Source organism: Vigna unguiculata, chromosome 7 (assembly GCF_037176805.1).
Source record: "Vigna unguiculata cultivar grain cowpea cultivar isolate G323 ecotype 2 chromosome 7, ASM3717680v1, whole genome shotgun sequence".
Lineage (NCBI taxonomy): Eukaryota > Viridiplantae > Streptophyta > Magnoliopsida > Fabales > Fabaceae > Vigna > Vigna unguiculata.
Window position 1 is genome coordinate 35382848 of NC_140798.1, and position 24934 is coordinate 35407781.

At 29.6% G+C, this 24934-nt stretch overlaps 1 protein-coding gene across 1 annotated transcript; it reads left to right on the plus strand.

The window, feature by feature from the left end:
• Positions 1–15972: 15972 nt before the first annotated feature.
• Positions 15973–24708, plus strand: LOC114190388 (uncharacterized). The gene is made up of 13 exons (XM_028079245.2): positions 15973–16259; positions 17119–17177; positions 17644–17915; positions 17998–18072; positions 18157–18215; positions 18352–18487; positions 19255–19351; positions 19454–19520; positions 22037–22135; positions 22719–22808; positions 23091–23245; positions 23865–23966; positions 24095–24708. The coding sequence occupies exons 3-13, from the start codon at positions 17663–17665 to the stop codon at positions 24237–24239; spliced, it is 1278 nt and encodes a 425-aa protein (XP_027935046.1). The 5' UTR covers positions 15973–16259; positions 17119–17177; positions 17644–17662; the 3' UTR covers positions 24240–24708.
• The last annotated feature ends 226 nt before the right edge of the window (positions 24709–24934 follow it).

Consider the following 24934-nt stretch of genomic DNA (forward strand, 5'->3'; position numbering starts at 1 on the left):
ATTTATATATAATTTCATATTATGTATACCAATATGGACACTTTAGTAATCTAACTTTTTTTCTATTAATTTTTTTTTTACATGTCACATCAGTCAATTGCGGCACAAACTTCACTCTCTAATCCACTTTAAAATTACCTTTGAATCTTTTAACATAAACAACACAAATTTCACTCTTTAACCGTTCTAATCTTTCTTATCTCTTCCTCTCCCTCTAATCTTTCATCTCAAAAGAACATATTCTTAATCAATGAAAGGATGAAAACAGTTCATTCTTCCTCAAATGGCTTTTTTTGTATTTCAGGGTTTGTTTGGCCACAAAATTGTAAAATAGGGTCCGTTGATTTTTATTTTAAATTGGGTAAAGTCGTTATGGGAGAGGATGACATTCAGGGTGAAGTCATCGTCCTCCACCTGACCGATTTTGTTTTTTTTTTTAAGTAATGTCGTCGTTGGAGAGGACGACTTTTGTTTGAATTGAAAAGTGAAGTCATCCTCTAACATGACGACTTCACTTTTCACTTTTTTTTTTCAAACTTTTTAGTTTTAATTTTTTTTTCAAAATTTTCACTTTTCATTATTTTTTTAAATATTTCAAACTTTTTATTTTTCCTTTTTTTTCAGATTTAACAGTTTTTATTATTTTTCCTATGAAAAAAGAACTGAAAAAGTGAAGTCGTCATGTATGAGGACGACTTCACTTTTTCTGAGTGCACAAAACGTTTTCACAAAGGACGACATTGTCTTTGAAAAAATAAATAAATAAATCGGTTAGGTGGAGAACGACTTCACCTCCAATGTCATCCCCTACCCTGACGACTTAACCCATTTTGGCAAAAAAAAAAATGAAGAAACCCATTTATACAAATTTCACTTCCAATAGACCCAAAAATACAAAAAGCCTTCTCAAATTCATTTGCACAAATTAACTCTAATCCTTTAAATCAAACAAGGTTTATCTATCTTCATCCATCATCTTTAACACTAAATGAAATAGCTTGCCAAGAAATACAATAACATAAATGAAATAGCTTGCCAAGAAATACAATCGCAAAATTGAAAGAAATACATGAATAAGATTTTCATATACAAGAGATGGCATATATAAGAGATGATACGAGGAAAAAGAACCATAAAAAATTAAGAAAGTATGGTTAAATGTATGAGATTCTATAATACAATAATAGAAGGAAGATAAAAAGAATTAATCTTCATTTATATATATATATATATATATATATATATATATATATATATATATATATATATATATATATATATATATATATTTCCAATTTTACTAAACATTATAACATAAAATTGAATATAATAAAAATAAATCAGCTAATTAATTAAATAAAAGAAAAAATTAAATTATTTTTTCTTTTTTTATTTGTCATGTCATTATATTTGTAATAATAAAATATAAATTCATTCATTATATTTTCGTGTGTTCTATTTTCTACCGAAAAAAACGTGGAAAACACATTTTTGTTCTTTTTATTGATTTTTAACATTTGTTTTCTTTTTTAAAAAAAAAGAAGAAAATAGTTTTTCTTGTCTCATTCAACATTTAAATATTAATTTTATATAATATAGTTTTTTAATACACGAGTTTTCACTTTTTCTCGTACATAGAATAATTTTATTTGCATGCGGGCAAAATGTTTGAATTATAATAATTTAAATAATTATATGTTAGTTTTTTTTTTTCAAGTTCTTACATTGTAATCAATTTACTTTTGTATAAAAAAACAATATTTTTTAGTAACTTGACTAAAATATCAACTATTACGTGTTTTTTATAACCAGTAAATTGACTTTTTTTTTGTTACAATATTTTTTAATAATTAAGTCTTTTAAAATTATGGATTAAGATTCGCTATTAATTAGTAATAATATATATAAATTTTAAAATCATTTTAACAACCCAAAATTATTATTAAAATTCATCATTCAGTCCTATGTGTAAAAAGTTTGAAGCACAAATAATATTGATTTTGGTAGCTTCCACAATACTAGAGAACGTTGTTGTTTTAGAGACTGATACGATGTTTTATATCCTTTTGGAATTATTTATAAGGTCAGGATAAAAACAAAAAAATCTTATTTATCTAAACTTTTTTCAAACCCGTAGGTAAAAGAATAATATATTTATCCACATTTTTAATAATATTTGTGATATGTTTTATCATAATTACTTTTTTTCTATAAAATATTAAAAGATATATATTCTCTATGTAGGGTACCGAAAAAGTTTATCTCGGAAAGGTAATAAAGAGACTCTAAAACAATATTATAAGTTAGTAAAATAAACCAACCTATCAAAAACATTTATTTACAAAATTATTAAAATAAATTAAATAACAAAGTAGAATAAATTCCTAATCCGGAAGGAAAACTTTTCATGAGAATCTGGCTATGAGTAAAGGTATTTTACCGTTTTATACGGCTACTGATATATAAATTAATGGTGATTTGATACGATTTGATACGATTACTTATATGATTGATGTGATTAATTTTATATTATTTTTTATTTTTTATATAAATATTTGTATTAACTAGTTGATTTATTTTTTTTATAAATTATATATTATATCTATAAATAATATTTTTTTTAACAATAATAATACATATATAAGTTGCTTTATATTTTTTCATTTTCTATTTTTTTTCTCTCTTTTATTAATTTCAATTCATAACAGCTACCATATAATTAAATACATTATTACTTTATTTTATATTCATTATCATCATTTAAACACAATGTTTCATTATTTTTCTTTGTCCATTTAGAACACTTAAATTGTAATACACATTTAGGGATGTCAAAAAAATCCGGATCGCGGGTATCTGCGGATAAAATCCGCAACGGATAGGAAACAAATATAAAAAATGGATACCTGCTACCCGCAGATATGGATGTTTTTGATACTCGTATATTAACGAAGCGGGTACGGTATCATAATATCCGTACCCGTGGATACCCGTATCCGCTAAACTTTAATTCACACAAATATCCTCACATATATATATATATATATATATATATATATATATTAGTAAAAAACATTATGAGTCTTCATTCAGTAATGGTGCTCAGATCCTTATCCCACATCGGAGTATATTACTTCTAGATACTGTGGAGGCATTGATGTGTCTCAAATACTGGTTATGGACCAACATGAAAGCTAATAAAATTAATACTTTTACTTAGATATTTTAATTAAGTGATTGTTATAAATTTTTAATGAACTTCTTATGTTTTCAGGCTCTTCTAGATTAAAATTGAACAACATAAAACTTTATACAATGTTGCAAGGGGTGGACATTGGCGAAATTAGTAATTTCTTTAATATTTCATTCAAAAATAAACTACAATATGAATTGTTAGTGATTTTTTATTTGATTGTTTTTCAGGAATCAATCGGAGGAAGTGGTTTTGTTGATCTAAGCACTAGTTATGGTTAAATATTTATTTTTTAAAATATTTTTATAAATACCCACAAATATAAAAAAACTAGACGGATACCTATATAACGAATATCCGACGGATATAAATACGGATAAAGACAAATATTACTCGTATCCTACCTGTCCCGTTGTCATCCTGTGCACACATACAATTTTGTAAATTCCTTAATTTAGTATTTAAAATTAAGAATATGATAATTAAGCAACAAATCTTTTTGATATGACCACTGGAGATTGCTGCAGCCCAACCTCGTAACATTTTTTATTTGTTTATATTCCAAAATCGACACACTTCGCTTCCGACACTCTGCCAACATATATATATATATATATATATATATATTATTAGAAAAATCATATCTTTAACTCTCTTGAAAAAAAAATAAAAGAACCAGTTTACAACTTATTTTAACAATATATATTGTATTTTTATTTATCCGGTTTGAGATATTACAACATTTAGTTCATTATGATCGGTGATTCAAATAATTAATCCATTATGGAAATGTTATATTCAATGTAAATTTTTTGTGATATTCAGATAATTAATATTTGTTAATATTCAAACAAATTATTCGATATTAACATACTCGATTTTTATTTTTTATTTTTATTAAGTTAATACACAAGAATTTGGGAGGAAAAGAAATAAAAATAGAAATAGAAATGTGAGTGAGTGAGTGGGTAGGTTTTGTAGGCATTAGGTGGGAAGGAATGATGATGTTAATTGACTTTGGTGCTACCCAAAAGGACCGTCTTTCCCACTCTCTACATTTTCATCATCATTTTTTCTTTTTTTTCAAACCTTTTCCCACTTTAACATTTTTAATTACTATTATTATTCCAATTTTTATTTATTCACTTTAAATAATTAACTAAACAAAATGCACTAATCATAACCATATTTTTCAACTATATGCTTCATTAGCCTCCATTGTCCTATTCCAGAATCAATCAACGTCCATAATATACGATTTTGTTACTTTCTCTGATTTTTTTTGTTTATTCTAATTAAATGATGCTAAATATGTCTATATCCATAACCTGGTATAGGTTACTCATTTTTTATTACCAACACAATCTTAACAGTAGATTAGTAGTTTCTCAAGACCAATTAAGTTAAGTCTTTTATGTCAAATCTTATATTTTAGACTTAAACGTTGTACAAAATATATACATATTTATGTGTGTATATATATTGTGATTTTAACCTAAATTTAAATTAAAAATCTTTAATTGAAAATCTGCGAAATTAAGAGAATGTGGAACTTTGGTACACTCAAAACCTACTGGTCAACACTAACACGTCATCTCTGCCCAATTCAGACATGGTAGGATGCGTCCATGAAAATGTGGAATTGGAATCAACGATAACTTTTTATAATTTTTTTATTTTTTTCGTAATTCTTTTATTATAAATTATTTGGAATGTTGTTTGAATAATTTTTTTTTTATTTTTCGTAATTCTTTAAGAAATCATTCGAATTGTTAAGTGGAAATGAAAACCTTTGGTGCACGTGATTTTTGATCGGTGAAAGAAAGAAAAAGTACTTGAAATGAATTTGCATTAATCAATCGCAATGTACAAGGCTTGTTAAAGTAAAGTAAATTTATATGTTTGTTTCGTTTCGAATTAATATAATTTATTTTAGTGACTCTTGAAAAATATTTTTAAATTTATATTTATTGAAAATTATTATTATAAAATATTTATGTATCGTTTAAAGTTGACTAATTGGTGTACAATTAATGAAAATAATAACCAGAGATAACGTGTGTGTGCTATTAATACTCTTTTTGTATTTAAAAGTATTAGGTGATTTAAATCTGCACTTTTATGTATCAACAATTATGTAAAACTTTGTCATTAAGTATTTATTTTCAACTTACCAAATTTTGTGTACCTTTTCTGACAATTAATAAAATTAACTTTTCTAAGAACAAGTTAAATTTCACTTTTGAAATATGGATTTTAATATATTAGAGGAGAAATAAGTTATTATTGCTTAGTGTAGTATCTATAAATAAATATTTAATTGTAAATTTTGTATAAAATCTAACAAAGTTATTTTAATAATGATTGCAAACAATATTAAAATAACTCCTTTAAAGTAAAATTACTTTCGATATCGTTACAAAATAATCTTAAATGGAACATTATATTAAAACAAAATGTTTAATTGATTACCAATTTTGGGAATAAAAATTATTTAGACACGATCAATTTAAATAATAAATTGTAAATTATAAATTATTGACAACTAAAATAGTTTCTAAATTGGTCATTATAATAAATTGGTTTCTAAATATAGATCACTAACATTAGTTACAAAAAAAAAATTAGTCACTAAATTTGCTCCATTAATAATTAATTTAGATACAAATTTAGAGATCAATTTTTTGGTAGATAATGTTAGTGACAATTAGAAATCAATTCACTATAATGACCAATCTATAAATTATCTTAGTTACCAATATTTTTTAGTTTATAAATTAATATCTAAATTAGTCACTATAATAATTAATTATTTTTTATCACTCAAATTGGTTATAAATTAAACATTTTTGTTGTACTGTTACTGTCACATATGTGAGGGTTCAAGATGAATCTCGCATGGTTAGAATTGATAAGGTGTGTTTATATCCATTATCTTAATTTTCTTATGGTGCTGTTGGGTTTTTCGAAGGAGGAGGTTTACTGGAAAGATACAACATCAATAAGACCTGAGTCCAACTACATAAGACATTAACACAATTTTCAACTCAAAACCTTAAGACAATGAGTTTATGGGTCTTTATTCTTATATGGTGCTCTACTTTCTCGTATCTACCCAATGTGAGACTTAGACTCACATTTGGATTTCCAACAATCTCTCCCTCAAGGATGAGTTCCTTTTACCACATTGGTATATTCCCCCTCCGGCAAAAGTATTCGAGTATCTCTTCTCATAGTGTCGTTTTTCTTAACGTGACACACTTACCTAGAACCCTTGCCAGAAACACTTTTGATGTAGAAACACTAATCGTATGAGTTGGACACCAAGACTAACCATCAACTTGTACTGCTGTGTGTTATTCTTAATGGAATATGCTTACCTTGAAAGAACTCTTCCTTAGACAAGTATTAGTAAAGTGTTAGTATGCAAGAAGACGGGAAGGACAAGAAAAAAAAAAAAAAGATAATGAAGATGAGAAGAAGGATTGGTAGAGAAAAAATTTTGTTGTTTGGAGGCCCTGTTAGAAGTGTGGAGAGTGATTGTGTTGGTGTATGGGCCATGGAATAGGGTACATCCCACAAAACTTCACATGCTTAGTAATTTTTGTATGTGACCAATCACATGGCGCAGGTATATATGTCTGTGATACTAGGAGAAGCAGTACCCACTGTCCACATTCCCATCATGCCAACCCTCACTACTTATAACGTATGCTATGGCCCTACCTCTGCATCTTTTTCCCTTCAAAATTCCACAATTCCCCATGTAACCTTCATCAACCAACAATATCAACATTTTTCTAAACGCACTTCTCACATCACCAAGAACGCATGTGACGCTACCATTCACTCAACATCAAACAGTAGACCCAAAATGCCCACAAATAATTGAATACACTGTACCTTATAGGAGTAGGCTTCGTAGAAAACCAGTGGCGGCGATTCCAACCTGTCAGATTCACCATATCTAACTTTCCCACCACAAAAACCTAGTAACATTAACCATAATAATGTGTTGGAAATCCTGTGTTTTTCCTATTTATCATCCTATAAATACTTTTTACATTCTTAAAAGAAAAATATTAAATAAGTTATTGAACTTATGTGAGTGATGAATGACGTGAATGGTTGTTGGGTTCAGAGTTTTGACCTTAGAATTCCAGTTTAATTCTACGTTACTGTTTTAAGCATTTGAGGCTTTTTCTTTTTGGATTCCATTATTACTATTTGCACTCCATGCCAATACAACGAGACTATAATTCTCTCCTTTACTGCATCAGAAAGAAAAAAAGGGAGGTGCATCAAACAATTTCCCTCACTCTGCCGAATAAAAGTGGTCGTGGGATAAGTTATTAAAGTCCATTGGGCCGGCCCTTCAACGAGTCACCACAATCTTCACTACTCTCCAACTTTCAACAAACTATTATACACCAAACAACAACTTTCGAGTTAGTTAGCTGCTCAGTCTCCCTAAATTTTAAACCGTTAGATCCTTTTTCCACTTTTAAATCAATGGTTCCCTTTTACGTACGTGTCAGAGTTTCCCACCATTCATTCACTCGTTACCTTAACAACTCTCTCATCCACGCGTCGCGCAGACACTGGTTCCAAATTCAAACCTTGGTCGTGGTGTGTGGTGGTCGCCACCGGCTACGGTTACGGCGCCGTGATGACATCACGAGGGGCTACGGTGACGTCACGGTGGTCACGTGGAACATTTTGCATTCTTGGACGGCGATGGTACATGATTAGTCGGTGACGAAACAGCAACACAACAATCTTATATCTTGTTATATTATTATATACATCAACTTCAATCACTCTTCACCCTTCGAATAAGAACAATGTTTGAAGATCGACCAAAAATTACATTTCAAAAGCAAATATTTGGCTCCCACTCCATGGATTCTCGTCACAAGACCACGTTATTTTCTGTCTTCCAACATAATAACTATCCTGTAACCAAAAACAAACACAAATCTGAACGTGTTTCTGTTTCTTTTTCACTTACTAAAATTAACTCCAACATTTTTCTTTTCTTTTGTTATTATTAAGAACCTAATCTACACAGACAGTTATGCATGCTTTAAAAGTTCGCTACAGTATACTTTCTTATACAATATCTACACATACACGGAAAATTATGTACTAATATAGAAAATGCTAATGAATTACTAACATTTTTTATTTATATCACAAATTATTTATCAGAAATATAAATAAAAATTATAATTTAAAAATATTTATTTAGTATAAATTAATTATATAAGTAAATATTTATCCAAAATATTGCATAAAGTAAACTACAGTTATTACGGTGAGCGTGAATTGAAATTTTAAAATTCCGATTCAAATTTAATCTAAATTAAAAAAATAAATAAATCAGAATCATATTTAAAAAACATAAATTTAAATCTAAATGATTAAACTGAAATCTCAATTTTAAAATTAGTATCTTTTGAAAAATTGCTTTAGATCTAAAATAATTTAAAACTATCACATATTTTCTACAAATATTTTTTAGAATAAATTTTTATTATAATCTTTCATGTTTCATACGATATTGGTGTTATAAGTTAGTAAGATGTAAATCTAATTTAAATATACGTAATTAGATTGAAATTAAACCCACAATCATATTTTTCTAAAGAAATAATTTGATATTTTAAAAGTCGAAAATCTAAACATTTATTAAGAATTAAAAAAGGAAAACATAAAACAATACACAAAAAATATTTTAATTTTATTATTTTCTTAATCCATACTAAATAAAAAATATATATAACATGTAATATTATGTAAAAAATAGCATACTTGAATGATATATATAAATATTTTTCTCGGGTTTTCTTTTTTCACAATTATGGATGTCAACGGGACGGGTAGGACACAGGTAATAGTTCTCTCGTACCTTATCCGCTAGATAAATATTCACCTCGTAGTATCTATATTTGTGCAAGTATTCGTTATGCGGGTATCCGCATATTTTCATATTTTTTAATATCCACGAGTATCTACGGGTATCCGTAGGTATTTGCAAAAGAAAAATTTAATATTTAATAATAAATTATAATCATAATTCAAATAGAAATACAATACATAACATTTATAAATTTCAAATAAAGTGAAAATGACTCATTTAAATCATGTAGAATAACAATTTACAAATAAATGTAGATTTATTTAAAATCAGTCGATAAAAAAAATAATAAATTCAAAATCAATGTGTTAATGTTTTAATATACATTTTTTAATTTAAATTAGAGTATAGCGGGTATGAGTATCCACGAGTATGGATACTATAATATCCGTATCCGCCCCGTTAACAAGCGGGTATAAAAAATGTCCGTACCTGTTACCGCATATATCCATTTTGAATATCTATTTCCTACTTGTTGCGGATTTTATCCGCAGATACCCTTAAGTACAAATTTTTTTATATCCTTTCTCACCATTCGTAAGTTGGAACACGAAATATAAATATTTCTTAACATAAACAATGATATAAATGTACTAATGAAATTGTTTGACGGATGACATTGCAAGAATGATAAAAGGGAAAGTTAGGAAGAAAGACGCAAATAAGTGTGGTTTGGGAAACTCTACATTCACCTACATCACTCACTGATTTCTTTATTCCCTTTTTCAATTTTGATTCATACATGCATTTTCAGTTGGTATCTTAGTGAATCACTATTGATGAAGTGAGAAGATACATGTAACTTGCACCAAAGTGTAAGTGCTTGGGTGGTGGTTGCAAAAAGTTACAGGATTCTTGTTAAGAGTTATCGTCATTGTTCATTGGATCATCACATATAAGGAAATCCACAATGTCATTTCTATCAAGGCACGTCATCTAACATAAAAGGAAATAGCCAGGTACACCACATTACTAATTATAACTTCACACTCTTTCATCTTCTCAAGGATCTATAATCCGACCAAAACAACCGATCTACTTCTTAACAATAATGTTTTATGTCTTTTATCTTGCTTTTCTAAAAACAAAATATAGTGTATCGCTAAGATTCTTGTTATTTTTATATTATTGGTTAAGCATACAACAATTAATAGAACAATTAAAACGGGTTATGCGCCCAATCATTTACGAATTGGTTATTTAGGGAATAAATTTATCATTTACGAATTAGTTATTTAGGGAATAAATTTATCATTTACGAATTAGTTATTTAGGGAATAAATTTAACCTGATTTACTTATTAATAAGCTAAAAAAATTAAATTCAATCAAATCCTATCATAGGTTAATTGTTTAAACGGAATGACTCACTTAATTAAAAAATGTATAGACTTATAATTATAGATCAATTTGAGTCTTGTTGTAGGAATAACTAGATTAGAGTATTGTACAAATTATCTTAGAGTATGTTTGGATAGAGTATTTTAATGAAGTAATTTATTTTTTTGAAGAATTTAGATTTCTTTGTAATGAAATATTTTGTTTGGATAGAGAAATTAAAAAATATTTCAAATGCAAGCATTTTTTTGAAAGATTTCAACTAGTTAAATTGGTAGAAATTCAAATACCCTCAAAATAGGTGGAATTTGAAATTCTTCTCACTCAACCTCACATTCTATACGACCCAGACGGGCTTGACGATCCAAACGGGTCCGATGACCCAAACAGGTCCAATGACCCAGACGGGCCCGACGATCCAGACGAGCCCGATAACTCGGATGGGCCTAACGACCCAGACGGGCCTAGCGACTGGGACGGGCCCAATGACCGGGACAGGCCCAACGACCGGGACGGGCCCAACGACCGGGACGAGCCCAATGACTCGGACGAACCCGACGACCCGGACGGACCCTTCCAAACTGTTGGGCCCGACGATCCAGACGAACCCAATGACACCAACGGTCTGGATGACCCAAACAAGCCCGACGACTTGGACGGGCCTGACGACCCGGACGTATAGGACGACGCTGACGGACTCGACGATTATTCTGATTTATTCTGTTAGCTACCGTTTAAATGGATTAATACCTGAGTTTAGTTTAGTTTAGTTTTTTATCTGTCCAAATTTAATACGGGTTGAAATGATTTAAACTAGATTTTTTATAATTTGAAAAGGCCAACATCTATCTAAATTAGTTAAAATATTGGTCGAGAAAAGGAAACAAGGTTTACCCAAAAATACAAATCAATGAACATTAAGCTTAATTAAGGACTGATGTGATGTTGTACTACGTCAGAAACTAAAAGTGCATTTTGTGAAAATATTTTTTATTCTTAATTGATTTCAATTTAAAATGGATATTTTCTACTTTACAAATTCACCTGTAAAAGATTTTATATATATATATATATATATATATATATATATATATATATCAAATTGGAAATATTTTAGCCTTAGTACAGAATTGGAATTTTTTTTTTCTCAAATGATAATATGTCTAAAAGTGATGCTGAGGTACCAACGTTCATAAAAGAAGATTAATTGTACCTAAATGGCAAATAAATCTGTCTTCGTGGGTATTATCCGAACTTGTCCCTATTTTAACGGATAATCCCCACATTGACTGTGTATGTGTATGAGTATGGGAAATCTCTAACTTTTTCAATTAGATATGGGGATGTATATATCCCTGCCATAATACATGTCCCCAACATATTTCCGTCTCCATTTAAATTATTAAAATATTCATAATTAATTAAGTAACCATATATATATATATATATATATATATATATATATATATATATATATATATATATATATATATATATATATATATATTCTATTTTTTATTTCTTCTAATTATTTGGTTTATCATTAAACTCATTCGCATCTCCAATATATTTTTCATTTTATCGTAACCTTTATGTAATTATGTTAAAATGATGTATGTCAATTAAAAAAAAATTATGTCTCACATTTGAATATTTTTATTATTTTTTAATATTTTTATATATTGTGTATTTTCCTTTCACATGAGAATGTTTAATACTCTCAATTTAAGTGTTTAATAACATAAACATTTCATTTACTAGGTAATATATATAAAAAAAATTCTTTACTTATTGTTATTAGTTTTTGTTTCATTTGAAGAACTTTTGTTTCGCTAAAACAATTTTCGTTATTTCTTAACCATTGAGTATATACGGATATTTGAAAAGTTTTCTTAGATCTCTAAGGTATTTTTGATCTTATCATACCCTTACTTATACATTTGTTTTTCTTTGTATGATTTCTTTCGATAATTTCTAAAATTGTTTCTAAGACACACATTTGTTAAATTTTTAATATTTTTATTTGTTGTTTATTTTAATCATGTACAATATTATTTCGATATATTTTATCTAATTATTTTTATTTTCTAACTCATTATCAATCATACTGTAATTTTTCACTATAATTATATAAATAATGTTTATTTAGTATAATATAAAAATTTAATGTAATTGTCATGAATTTTTTTTTACCACCATCCAACATACATTGAAGTTCAAAAGGTATAAGATTTATAAAATTTTATTATTATGTTTATTATTTGTTCTTTGCGTCATTTTAATCAAGTGATGTATTATAACTTTCATTAGTGTATAAAAAAAAGATTCATTAAAATTTTAAAAATTGAAGTAAACAAAGATTTAAAATATTTTTAATTTGAATATTTGTTTTCCTTTTATATATATCTTTTAAATATTTTTAAATTGTATCAACTAGGTTTTTGCAGTTTGCAGATTTAATAAATGTTTTGGTTTTCATGAAATTTTATTTGGTATTCTAATATAAAATGTAAACAATTATAATTTATTTCAAAGTTTTTGATATCAAAGAAACAACTATCTTCCTATATTTGATAATATTATGTTTCCTTTACCGTAATTTTTTATTATTTTATAAAAATTAATTAAAATTAATATTGAAGTAGTAAAAAAATGGGTATGAGTATGGGTACGAGATTATACCCATTATCTGGTGGAGATGTGGATGGGAAAAAAATTTGATACCCACTGAATTTGAAGATGAAGATGAATTTTTCTACGAAAATGAATATGGGATAGTAAAACTCACCCTTGCCCCACCCATTGTCATCCCTAATTGTATATATTCCAAAACTAAATACGTAAGCAAAAAAGAAGGGAAATACTTTATTAAGGAAAAAGAAGGCTCGAGAAAATACATGTACTGCATAGAACTAGATAATCTCAAAATATTCATCTAAATAAAATTACTATACTTAAATAGGATAAAGAATACTAATATGAACATAACTAATCTATTTTCATCAAATACCTATTAAAATATTATAAATAAAACACTTTATTATGTATGTATTCTTTATTAATTATCATGTTTATTGCGTGTTTTTACATGTGAGTGACAAGAGTATTAAAATTAAAAAATTGTAAACTGGACATGCCATTCAAATGTTATTTATGTGACAATTAAGTTGTTATTCAATCTTTAACTTTTTTTATCTATGAAAAATGTTTTTTTTTTAACGGTGACTTATATATAAAAATTATTTATATAGAACAATTTAAGTTTAGTTCTTCGAGGAGAATCTAATCTTTTGAATTAATACGTTGTTTTCACAAATCTTTATATAACTTCAAACAATTTTTTATAACCTGGTTTGACAATTTTGATATCATTATTCAACTTTTTTTTTTATAATTCAGTGAGTATAAAATATATATATATATATATATATTTTGAAAATCTCATATTTATTAAAAATAAATTCAAATTATAGTATATAAGTGGAAAATTAATTATAGTACGAACATCATAATATAAGTGACTTATGAAAGATCGTTTAAATTCAGATGATAATATGATATTAAAGTCATATAAAATTTATTTTAATTATTGAACTTATCATGTAACTTATTATCAGTTTACTATCAAACTGTTCATTAATTTTTAATTTTATACTCAAAATGTATATATTTTAGTGTAAAAAATTATATTATACATTATACATCAACTAAAAATAAGATTAAATTATAATATACAAATAAATATTAGTCTAGTATGAACTAATTTTATAAAATTAAATTAAATTTATAATTTAATTCTTAAAATAAGGACGACAAATTTTGGAGTAGAAGAAAGTACTATAATATTTATTTATTTCTGGAAAAACATTTATAAACTCAAATTGAAACAGTATTTAAGGATTAACGGGACTTGCTATGGCTTAAAGCTTCAGCATTCATCATCGTAATTTTGAATCTAACAATTTAGAAATGATTCACGTGTTAATTTATTAATGTGGATTGCCCGGTGTCAACTTTTTTAATTTCAGTTTTTCACAATACATGTCAGTTAAAAATTTGACCACTCAAATTTAAAATTATTTTACCATTTATTTCAAACACCAAACTGGTTAATTTTATTATTTTATTCATAAAAATTAAACATAAGAATCAACATTGTGGAATAGTTCAAAGAAACACACTTCACACTGCCTGCCACAGACGACAATAGACAAATTCTAAAAAAAATGAAGGAAGAAATACATAAGGATTTACACACAAATTAAAATTAAAATAGTTCAATTAAAATACGAACAAACTTCAATTTATGATATAAATTCACAATGGGAATTAAAATTACAATAACGAATTTCTTTTTCCATAAACTTTTCCTCAACTACTAATATTCTGTTGTACAATTAAACTTAAAAATCTTAAGTAAATAAAACTATCAATAAAGGTCATACTTATATAGTGTATGTAACTCACTTCCGAGGGTCAAGTTTAACCTAATTGAGCAGAAAAGTGAACAATACTTTCATTAGTTATAAAAATCACATAAATGAACTCTTTAGAAGAGAAAATTAATATCTAAAGAACACAAACTATATACATACTTTAAAGAGAGACATAATAATAAAACCACATATACTTGAATAATGAAACAATCTCAAACCATTGAATTTGAACCATCTAAAACATGGTACAATTCAGAAACTTTAACAAAATTTTACAAACTAATTTTCGCAAATTATATCAGAATTATCACAAGTTTATAGTTTAACTTAATAATACCATTGGAGAAGAAAATAGCAAGCCATGTTGAAAAAATGAAAAAAAATAAATAAATTGGGTATTGGAAATAAACGAGGGTTGCTCTTTGTTTTGTGATGACCTCACACTTGCATGCAGTTCAAATTTCTGCAGACCTAATCTTCCTATGTAATACCCACTTGTAATTTTTATATTAATTATTTAATATTTAATATTTATTTCTAGAAGGGAAAAAAAAGAAAAAAGACTGAGACGGCAAGCAATCAATCCCTTTGTGTGTATACTGTAGGAATTGCCAGTGTGGTCACTTGCCACTCATTCAGGACAAAATCAAACAATTTATTATTTAAAAATATAAAAGTATTTTATAATTTTAAAAAAATCATATAACTATTTTATTTTATTCTAATCATTTTCGTCTTTCAGTTTAAATCTTAAGACACACGCTAATATAAAAAGGTAGGTACAATAGAAAAAAAAAGGGGGAAGAAAAAAAGGAAGGAGTAAAACCAGCTTGGCACAGCACAAAGTAGAACTGAGAATCAACGATGCTTGGAAAAGAGTGGTTTTGAAAAATGTGCGCCATTTAAACGCAATTGGAAGTAATATATTAATCTCAGTAATTAAGCATAATATATAAAGCCACCTAATGCTAATTCTAATGTTAATGCTAATACCATTTTCTAGTTGTGGCTGCTTACAACTTACAACATTGTAGGCAGTGTCGTACAGACACACATATATCATATTCTTATTATGTTATTGGTATGCATGAATAAAAACAAGCAATATCCCAATGTTCCACAATAATTAAAATATATTTGTAATTTTGTTCTCAAAGATAGAAGAAGACTCTGTCTCTGTCTCTGTATCTGTCTTTGTCTCTGTTCGTCTCTCTGAAGGAATCGCTAAGGATCACATTCTTTTCAAGTTTAATTTCTGCTTCTGGGCACCTCTAAAGTTCTCTGCTTTTTTAGGGTTCCTTTGATTCTCAATTGGATTGCAATTGGGTGTGTCACTCTGCTTTGCCCAATTCATGCCACTGTAGTTGTTCATGGTAAGACTCATCAGCAGCATGCGATTTTGAATAAGATATCAAGGTGGATCTTTTTTTCTTCTGAAATGATGAATAGAGGTGGGGAGTTTGTTGAAACAAGTGCTTTTTTCTGGGTCGGGGATTACTGTATCATGTTGGAAAATCAGTTCAACTTATGTGTTGGAATGAATTCGGACGAAGTTTTTTTTTGGGGTGGGGGGTAGGTGTGGTGTTAATACAAATTCTGAAACCAAGGTTTTGTGTGATTTTCATTAACACAATGGTGCATTTTTCTCGTTAGTTTAAAAAAGTTTCGAATTTCAACCTTCGGTTTCGATCTCTGGAGCTTTTATTTTTCTCATTACTGTTTTCCTGATTTACCGGTGGCTTTAGTGACAGTGGTGTGAAGCTGTGACAGGACATCGATTAGTGCAAGAAAGAGATATAAAAAATGTCAATGTTCCTTTGCGTTTCTGCAATTGTAGCTTGTTTGGATTTCTTTGGGAACACTTTACTCACAAGTCATGATTCTCATTTTTTGCTAACTTTTCTCCTGCTATCTCCTCCAATTTCATGAGCCGAAACCTTTTCCTTGAAGTTTATTTACCCTGAGGAATTTCTCATGCGGGTTGTTGCTTATGTTGGGTTTGTGTTGTTGGTGTAACGGGGTGCACGGGGAGAGTGTTACCTTTAGTTTTACTATCACCAATTCACTATACATGCCTATTGCAATCTTTTGAAACCTTTCCCTTGTCATCCCAATCGAGAATTGGCACGGACCACACTTGTCATGTCTCAGGCCGTTCTTGTGATCTAGTTGCTTTTATGTCTGTATTTTTTTCCTCAGCCTCACGTTTGGCCCTGTGAATTTTTGGAACAGAGAATAGCAGAACTTTTGACCTGACCAGTGAAGAGTGAACTGCCAGGGCAAACGACAAGGTTAGTTGGATAAATCCTTTGTGCTTATTTTTAATTACGAGTTTAAGATTATGGAATGAGGAAAATAAATAAAGAAACGAGAATCATTAATGCTGCTGAAATGGCCTAATAAAAAAACTGAATGCTGTCAAATAAAGTACATGTCAGTTTTAAAATAATATTGGAGAGCTCCGGTACAACTTAAAATGTATTGCCGCTCGTGAGTAACCTACTACCACTTCTTTGTTGGTTGACATTTAATTACTCATGTTAGTGGCTTTTTACTGTTAGTTTACCTCTAAGTTTTGAGTTTTGTCTAAGCTTTTTGAACTTTCATTGATGAATAGTCATCTTTGTTTCTAGAATATATCTGAGACTGTGATACTTGTATCTCTGTGTGTCTTAATGTCAGAGACAATAGAAACTCGTTGTGTGCACAGAGACACTAAATTTTTGGTGGTGATTCACTGTGTCTTCCTTGTATCAGCTGGTCTAGTACTCAGGATATGGGCTGCTTCGTCTCCACTCCAAAGGATTCTAGTGGAAATAGAAGAAGACCAGGGAGTATCGGGGAGGTTTCTGTGTATGTTCCCGGTCTAAGAATTCCTAAACCTGTTGATTTTGCCCAGTCACTTGGTGATTACTTGTCCAAGAATATAGTGGAACGCTTGTCTGCGCTTAGAACTCGTATAGTCGTAATGGCTGGTCAAGAAGGGCCTACAATTACGAGAACAAAAAGGAAAAGTGCCACCCAACATGGTTAGTACTAGCAAGGATGAATCATTTTTATAGTGAATGAGTAGCTCAAATTTAATGATGCATCACACAATTTCATACTCAGGAGGTTCAACACTGGCTGATCTTCAGCAGGCTCTTGAAGACTACTTGCCAGTACTTTTAGGATTAGTCGAAAATGGTAAAACATGTTTTAGCCTATTCATACTTGATGAATGTTCTCTCCACAACTTGTTCTGATTAATAGCTTATCTTTATTGTGCAGGAAGCCATTTACAATACAAAATACAATTTGCTTGGGTGAATCAAGAGGATGATGCAGAGGTAATTCCTACGTTTTTAGTTCATGTGTTTCTGCTTTGATTTGTGTGTTTATCTGTATCTGTATACAATATAATGCTGATAATTTTCTATCTGCTCCATTTTTTGTTTGTTTGTTGATGCAACTGCATTTTTCCAGGAAACAGCCATGTCAAATGCCTGGTATGAAGTGTTGTCAGTTTTGCACTTGATGGCTACACTATCATTATCACAGGCCAATTTATTACTTCTTCCCAGAATGTCCACTGATGGTCATCAGCCTAAAGTATCAGAAGGTGAGTATTGAGATTTTTTTTGCACATGTCGACATATTCCTTGTAACTTGGCTGGTAATCTTATTGTTTTTACATCAAACAACCAAAATACATTGGATAAAAATAATTCCAATTGGAAACGCCTGTTTAATATCTTGTGGTTTTCAGTTAATCATGTTTCTGCTTTGTTTGTGATTTTGTGGTTATATGGAATCTGTAGTCTCTATTGACTAGTGTGTACTTATCAGTTTCTATTTGAAGTTTGAAGAAAGATAATTCTCTCTTTCTTTCTTTGTTCAGTCTTGTTTTTTCATTGCCTATGCAGTAAATAATTCGAATTTGGATTCTCTGTTGAGTTTTTGTGTTGTCCCTCTACTGTGCCTTTAAAATATCTTAATGGTTAATAGGTTATTGATTTTGAAAATTTAAAATATATTAAAAAGATATTTAAAGTATCAACATAATGTATTTTTAGTACTCAGCAAAGAACAACACCTAAAAATTCAGTAGAGAATTTAGACTCAAATAATTCATTGCAGTTCTTCGTGTTCATGTCCAGTTATTATAATGTGGCATGGAAATTTCATCATCTTATTGACAGAATAGTACAAAATTTCCTGTAACTTTTTTCACATGTTGGTTATATATTGTGGTAGCTGATTAAATGGAAACAAATTTTTTAATTGTCTTATGTTCTGCAACACTCTGTTTCTAATGATTCTGCTTCATATTACCTTTATGTATATCATTACTTTTGGAAGTATGAACTTTTGGTTGTTTACTAACAGAAAGCAGACGAGCTTCTGTTGATATCTTCTTAAAGGCAGCTGGGTATCTTGATTGCGCTGTAAGGCATGTTTTTCCACAGTTGCCTGCCGAGCTCAGGTTTGTACACATGCAATACAATCAGTTGACTGAACAGTTTTTTGTAATCTATCTTCATTTTTATTTTTTTTATCACTCTTCTCACTGTTAATTTGATTTTAGGAGAAATTTACCAGTAGACCTTGCAGAAGGAGTTCTCCGTGCACTTTGTTTGCAAGCATTGGGGCAGGTATTATATTTTTTGCCTTGTAAAAGAATTATGAATTGATAACCATTACATTAACCGATGTTTCTTGTATGTTATAAATATTTATGGAGCCAAACTTCTTATCCATCATTCTTTTGCGAAGTTATGTTGCATTTTCTAGAAATGATTAATGGAATTAGCTTTGCAAAGTTATTTATATATTTGCTTTTAAAATCGGAAATGGACCAGGCCTAACTCAATCCCAAATATAGCTCAGAAGAAAGGTTTGTCCAAGTCATTATAAAAGATCCTTTGTCTTTTGGGCATTTTCTGGGACGGTGTGGAATCTTAATACATTCCCATTATGCACAAAGTTGGACATTTGGGATGTGGAGTTTTCAAGAGTGGATATTTGATGGTAGCCTAACATCAAATAGGCTCTAATATTAAATTACAAATCCATTACTTAAAATGTTTAAGTTTTTTGAAGGAGACTCATTAATGTTTTTCATACTTTTTACATCTCTTACTCTAGTCCACCTTGTACTGAAATTTGCTTTATATTTAGAAGAATATGGGAATGTCTGGTCAAACTCTAGACTACTTAGTCACAAACTAAGACTTTGATACTTCCCCATAAACTAATTTGGCCTTAAGAATGGACTATGCTTGACTTAACCACCAAAGCTTGCTTAAGTAAGGAATTAACACATTCTTGACGTCATAAACTTGACTTATGAGGTGTGAAGTTTGCTAGACTTAACATATGTGAGTGCACCATCATCATGGGTGGGATAGGCCTTATATATTCTTGGGAAGTGTGAGTTTTAGGTTTAACTTAATCTCACAAAACTCTTCGTCACACCGAGGATTGAACATGGGTGGGTAATATCAGGTGTCGTGATATGACATAACTGAATCTTATAAAGTGTGGGTTTTCGGCCTAACTGAATCTCACAAGTGACTTGTAGGGTGAAATTTGCATCCAGTTGTATATCTGTAGTCAATATGGGATTGTCAACAAATATCTTATTTTAAACCAACTAACCAAGAAGCTTCGGCTATTGGGTGAGAGTACATAAATGTTTACTATTTTCATAATGCTGTCATGTATCATAAAATTGCTCAAATCATTTGCTTTGTGTTAAAGTTTGCTAGACTGCATGACTTAATAACAATGCTACAATGCTTGAGTTTTTCTTTTAGTGAATGATGCTTTTAGTGGCGTGTCACGGGAATTGTTATGGTTGATGTAAAGAGAATACAAAGACAAACAACCTTGTTGTATTAGATGATGCAATGAGAACATAGTAGAATTAATGACCAAATATTATACGACTAGTTTTATGCTTCCTATATTCTTCTATTCTTTTCTTTTATGAAGATAAAACTGCCATTGTAATCAGAGAAAAAGGGGTTATGGGCCCAAGATAATCTGCTCTTGCTTAGAGCAAGGCACATTTGCCCAACACTGTGAGCACCATTCAAATCGAGATTCAAGTAAAAATTCTGTGCTTTACAGATGCTTTTTCCACTTAAAATCTGTTACCATTCTTCAATTTAATCTTCCACATTAGGTGGGCCATTCAAAAGTTTTTGGTCCAGCAGATTTCACAAATGTTTATAGAAATATTGAAAGTGGATATGTATAAATTTGCTCATAGTAAGGCTAGTAATAGAAATTTTTTCATTTTAAGCTTGTAGACGAGTAATAGTCAAAGTTCTTATGTTGAGTAATTGAATCTGAGAACCATGTGTTTGACTTTTAAGTATATTAGTTCATGCCTTTGTTGCCATAATCTAGGAGAATGAATTGGCAAAGGTGAAAATAAAGGAGTAAACTTATTAGTTGTTGTGTGTTGCATCAATTGTCCCATGGTAGAGTTAGGTGAGCCAAGTCACAATAAAAAAGTTTGATTTTTAGCGGTGTAATTGTTGAGGGGGATATTGTTACAGGATGTATGAATTGTTTTGTGGTGGAGGTCAGGTAAACCAAATCTTAATTAAATAATGGTGTTCAAGTCACTATGTTCTTATTGTGTGACTATAAACTATAGTTTTTAGTCTAGTGGTAAGTGCTTGAGAAAGAAATGTTTGTCATTTTAGTATTTACCTCAAATTTCAAGTCAACTCTTAGGTCCATTGATATATAAATTATAAAATAAAAATTTTATGAATTGAGGGTGAAATTTAAAGCTAACAAGGGACAAAAAGGGGGACATTGTGATTTGTGATTACAATCATTGTGTAAATCCATGAGGGTTGCTATCATTTCAATTGAATTCATTGTGTAAATTGCTTTGGGTTTTGTATTAATTAGCATATTAGATTAAAATTTATAGATCTATAGATGCATTTTTCCATTTAAGAATTTGTGTAATTCAAAACCGTAGTTGAGTATATATGACTCTGCTACCGGGGGTAATGCCATGTAAAACATTAACAACACTGCATAGAAGACTGGAGAAGGGGTTCAATATATAGATTTAGATACCTTTCCCACCCATTTTATCTCACATCTATTTTGGGTATACTTGTTTATTTTTATGTTTTAATAGGGTGTAGATATTCAACTTGGAATGGCAATTGATAGTACCAAAGCTACTCTCGCAGTGAAGCGTAGACTTGCATGTGAGATGGTGAAATATTGGCAGCAGGTACAAATGCAAAGTTTTCAATTGTTCTAATTAATGCATTTCAAATATTCATTGACATATCTAATGGAGTTATGGTAACCGTCATTTTATTGCTGGTGCATTTTATTTTTGAACATTTAATACAAATTTCTTTTTCCTTTTTTCCATGGTGGGGTATAAGGTGTGTAAAGAATGCTAGAACTTGTACTTGAGCATGTGACCTTTTCTATATAAATTAAAGTTCTTTTAACTCTACAAATCTTAATCAATTCAAATGACTGAATATCGTTGTCCTTTTCTGGTTTTGCATTGTGTACGTTCTCTTGCATGATTTCTGTTCTGTTGATAGATTTGTTGGTTTCTTTCCAAAAGAATTTCAAAGCCAAGTAACTAACCTGCAACTGTTCATTCTCAATTTATCTTTTATTCTCTCTGTTCCATACCCAATTTCTGATGGGATCTCCAACATGTTTCTCTTCGTTCTGAAACAATAGCATTTTTTCCCTTAGACAAATCTTTGCTTTAATTCTATATACCCAGTATGAGTATGCATATGTGATCATTACCAGCATACATAACTTTATTCACACTTTTCATTTTGCAGGCTCAAGATAATATTATGAACCTTCCACTAGCAAATGGTTGGGGTGAAAAACATCGTCTCTTTGTGAAATGGAAGTATGTTGAGGCAAAGGTTTGTGTTTTTTATCCACAGTTATTTGTATCTTCCTATTTAATTCTTATGAATTTCTTTATAGTAGTACAACTAGAGTGGAATTTTGTGGTTACTGACTGCCTTGTGCTCATAAATGCAGTTGAAGCTATTTGATTTATTCTTATATTTTATGCTCTTAATCTTACTTAATGAGACCTTGAACGGCTCAGCTACTTTTAATATATGGTGTTTCTTTTGATTTTAGCATGCTCATGCACAATTTAGGAACAATATTCATATGTATATTGTAATGATTTATAGGCTGCAGCATATTATTATCATGGATTGATTCTTGATGAGGGAAACACGGAGAAATCTCATGGAATGGCCGTAGCTGCTTTACAAGCTGCTGATGAGTATTTCAAAGAAAGTAAGAAGCTGTGTGAAACATTTCATGCAGCACCACCATTATCAAGGTTATTCATAATATTCCCTTAAACAAACTGATTTGTTTTTATGCTGTTATGTTATGTTATCTTCAGAAAAAAGAGTTATACTAATTTTTAGTCGATGTTTAAATCACAAGTCACGTGTCTAATATATAAAGTGTTACCATCCTTAACCATGTTTATCCCATTTTTTTGAATGAGTGTGTTCGAATTCCACATCATCAATCGTCAAGTTGTCTACGAGCTGAACCTAATCATTGAGATGTCATGCCAGGGTGCTGATTCATCCATCTTTCAAACTACAAGAAAACCTAATAAGAGTAGGCCGAAGAAGACTAATACTAAATCCTCTAAAGTAAAAACTTCTAAAAATTAAAGACTTTTTTCGGATGCGAGAGGATTGATTAATGATAAATTTTTTAATGTGCTGAAAATTTTGCCTTTTTCCTGGTATATGAAGTTCAAAGTAGTTTTCAAAGTGTGATGTAATTTTATCTTGGATTTGGTGTAGTCTCTCCATTTTTATTTAATAAAATCTTCATGTAATAACAGCGATGCCGTATTTGGAAGTTCTGTTAAAAGAGAAAATCATTTTTGGCTGTAGTATTATTTTTCATGGTCCATCTAACTGGCAGTCATGGTGCAGAAATCCACCACTTTGGGGGACAATGAAATATCTTTTCGAGAAAATTCCTAAGGATACTTCAAGCAAGGTGCGAGTAAACCGTGATCTGTATACCTATGAGAGGTAAACTTTAGTGCATCAGTAAATTGTTGCATAAATGAAATTTCATAGTTGGTAATGATTTTTGACTAATGCAAAGTGAAGTAGATGACTGATAAAATCATGCGTTTTTCTGTCAATGTTTATTACAGAATCATGGAAACAGCACCAACATTGCCTGATTTTGCCTTGGCTTTAAAACCAGATGAGTATCAACTTCCTCAGGTGGATTCCTCTTGGAGAACAGAAAATGTGAAAGGGGGACAAAGTGGTGCCACAGATCTTCTCAATGGATGATCACAAATGAAAATTGATTAAACCATATAAATTTGCAGATCTCAGATGCCAGCTTATCAGAAAAAAGGATGCACATCAACTCCAAGCTCAGAAGGGTGATTTTCCAATGCTTTGTCAATAGTTGAAAATTAACTATTTCTGACTGTGTCTACCTTTTCCCTCGTTTTTTTCTCCATAAATTGATTCCCTCCTCCACAATATTTGAAAAAAGAAGGCCTGCAAGTGGAAATAGAGCTTCAAGTTGCGTTTAATGTAAATTGTTTACTTTAGGAAAAGAAAGGGTTTCCTTGTCAAATAATTATGGACATTACTGTTTTGGTTCTGCGTCAAATCTGTCAAATCCTCCATTTGTTAAACAAAGTTGTACAACTGATTGTGTGTAAAGACTTGTGCATTGCAGAGAAAATATGGTTGCTTGTGTTAAAATTCGAAAGAATTTTCAATGCAAGGGAATTTATGTCTGTGTTAACAGGTTATCTAGATATGTTAGTAGCATTCTTGACAATTTAACAATATGAACTTGACATTTTATCAAACATTGGTGTGGCATGTCTATCAAGCCCTCCATGTAGATACGTTATTTTGATCAGTATTATTTTAAAAAAAATTAAAATTAATGAAATAAGAATAGAAATATATCAATTTCGAAGCTGAACCTTTATAGATTTAATTCTACCTTGTAAGTTGTAACTCAC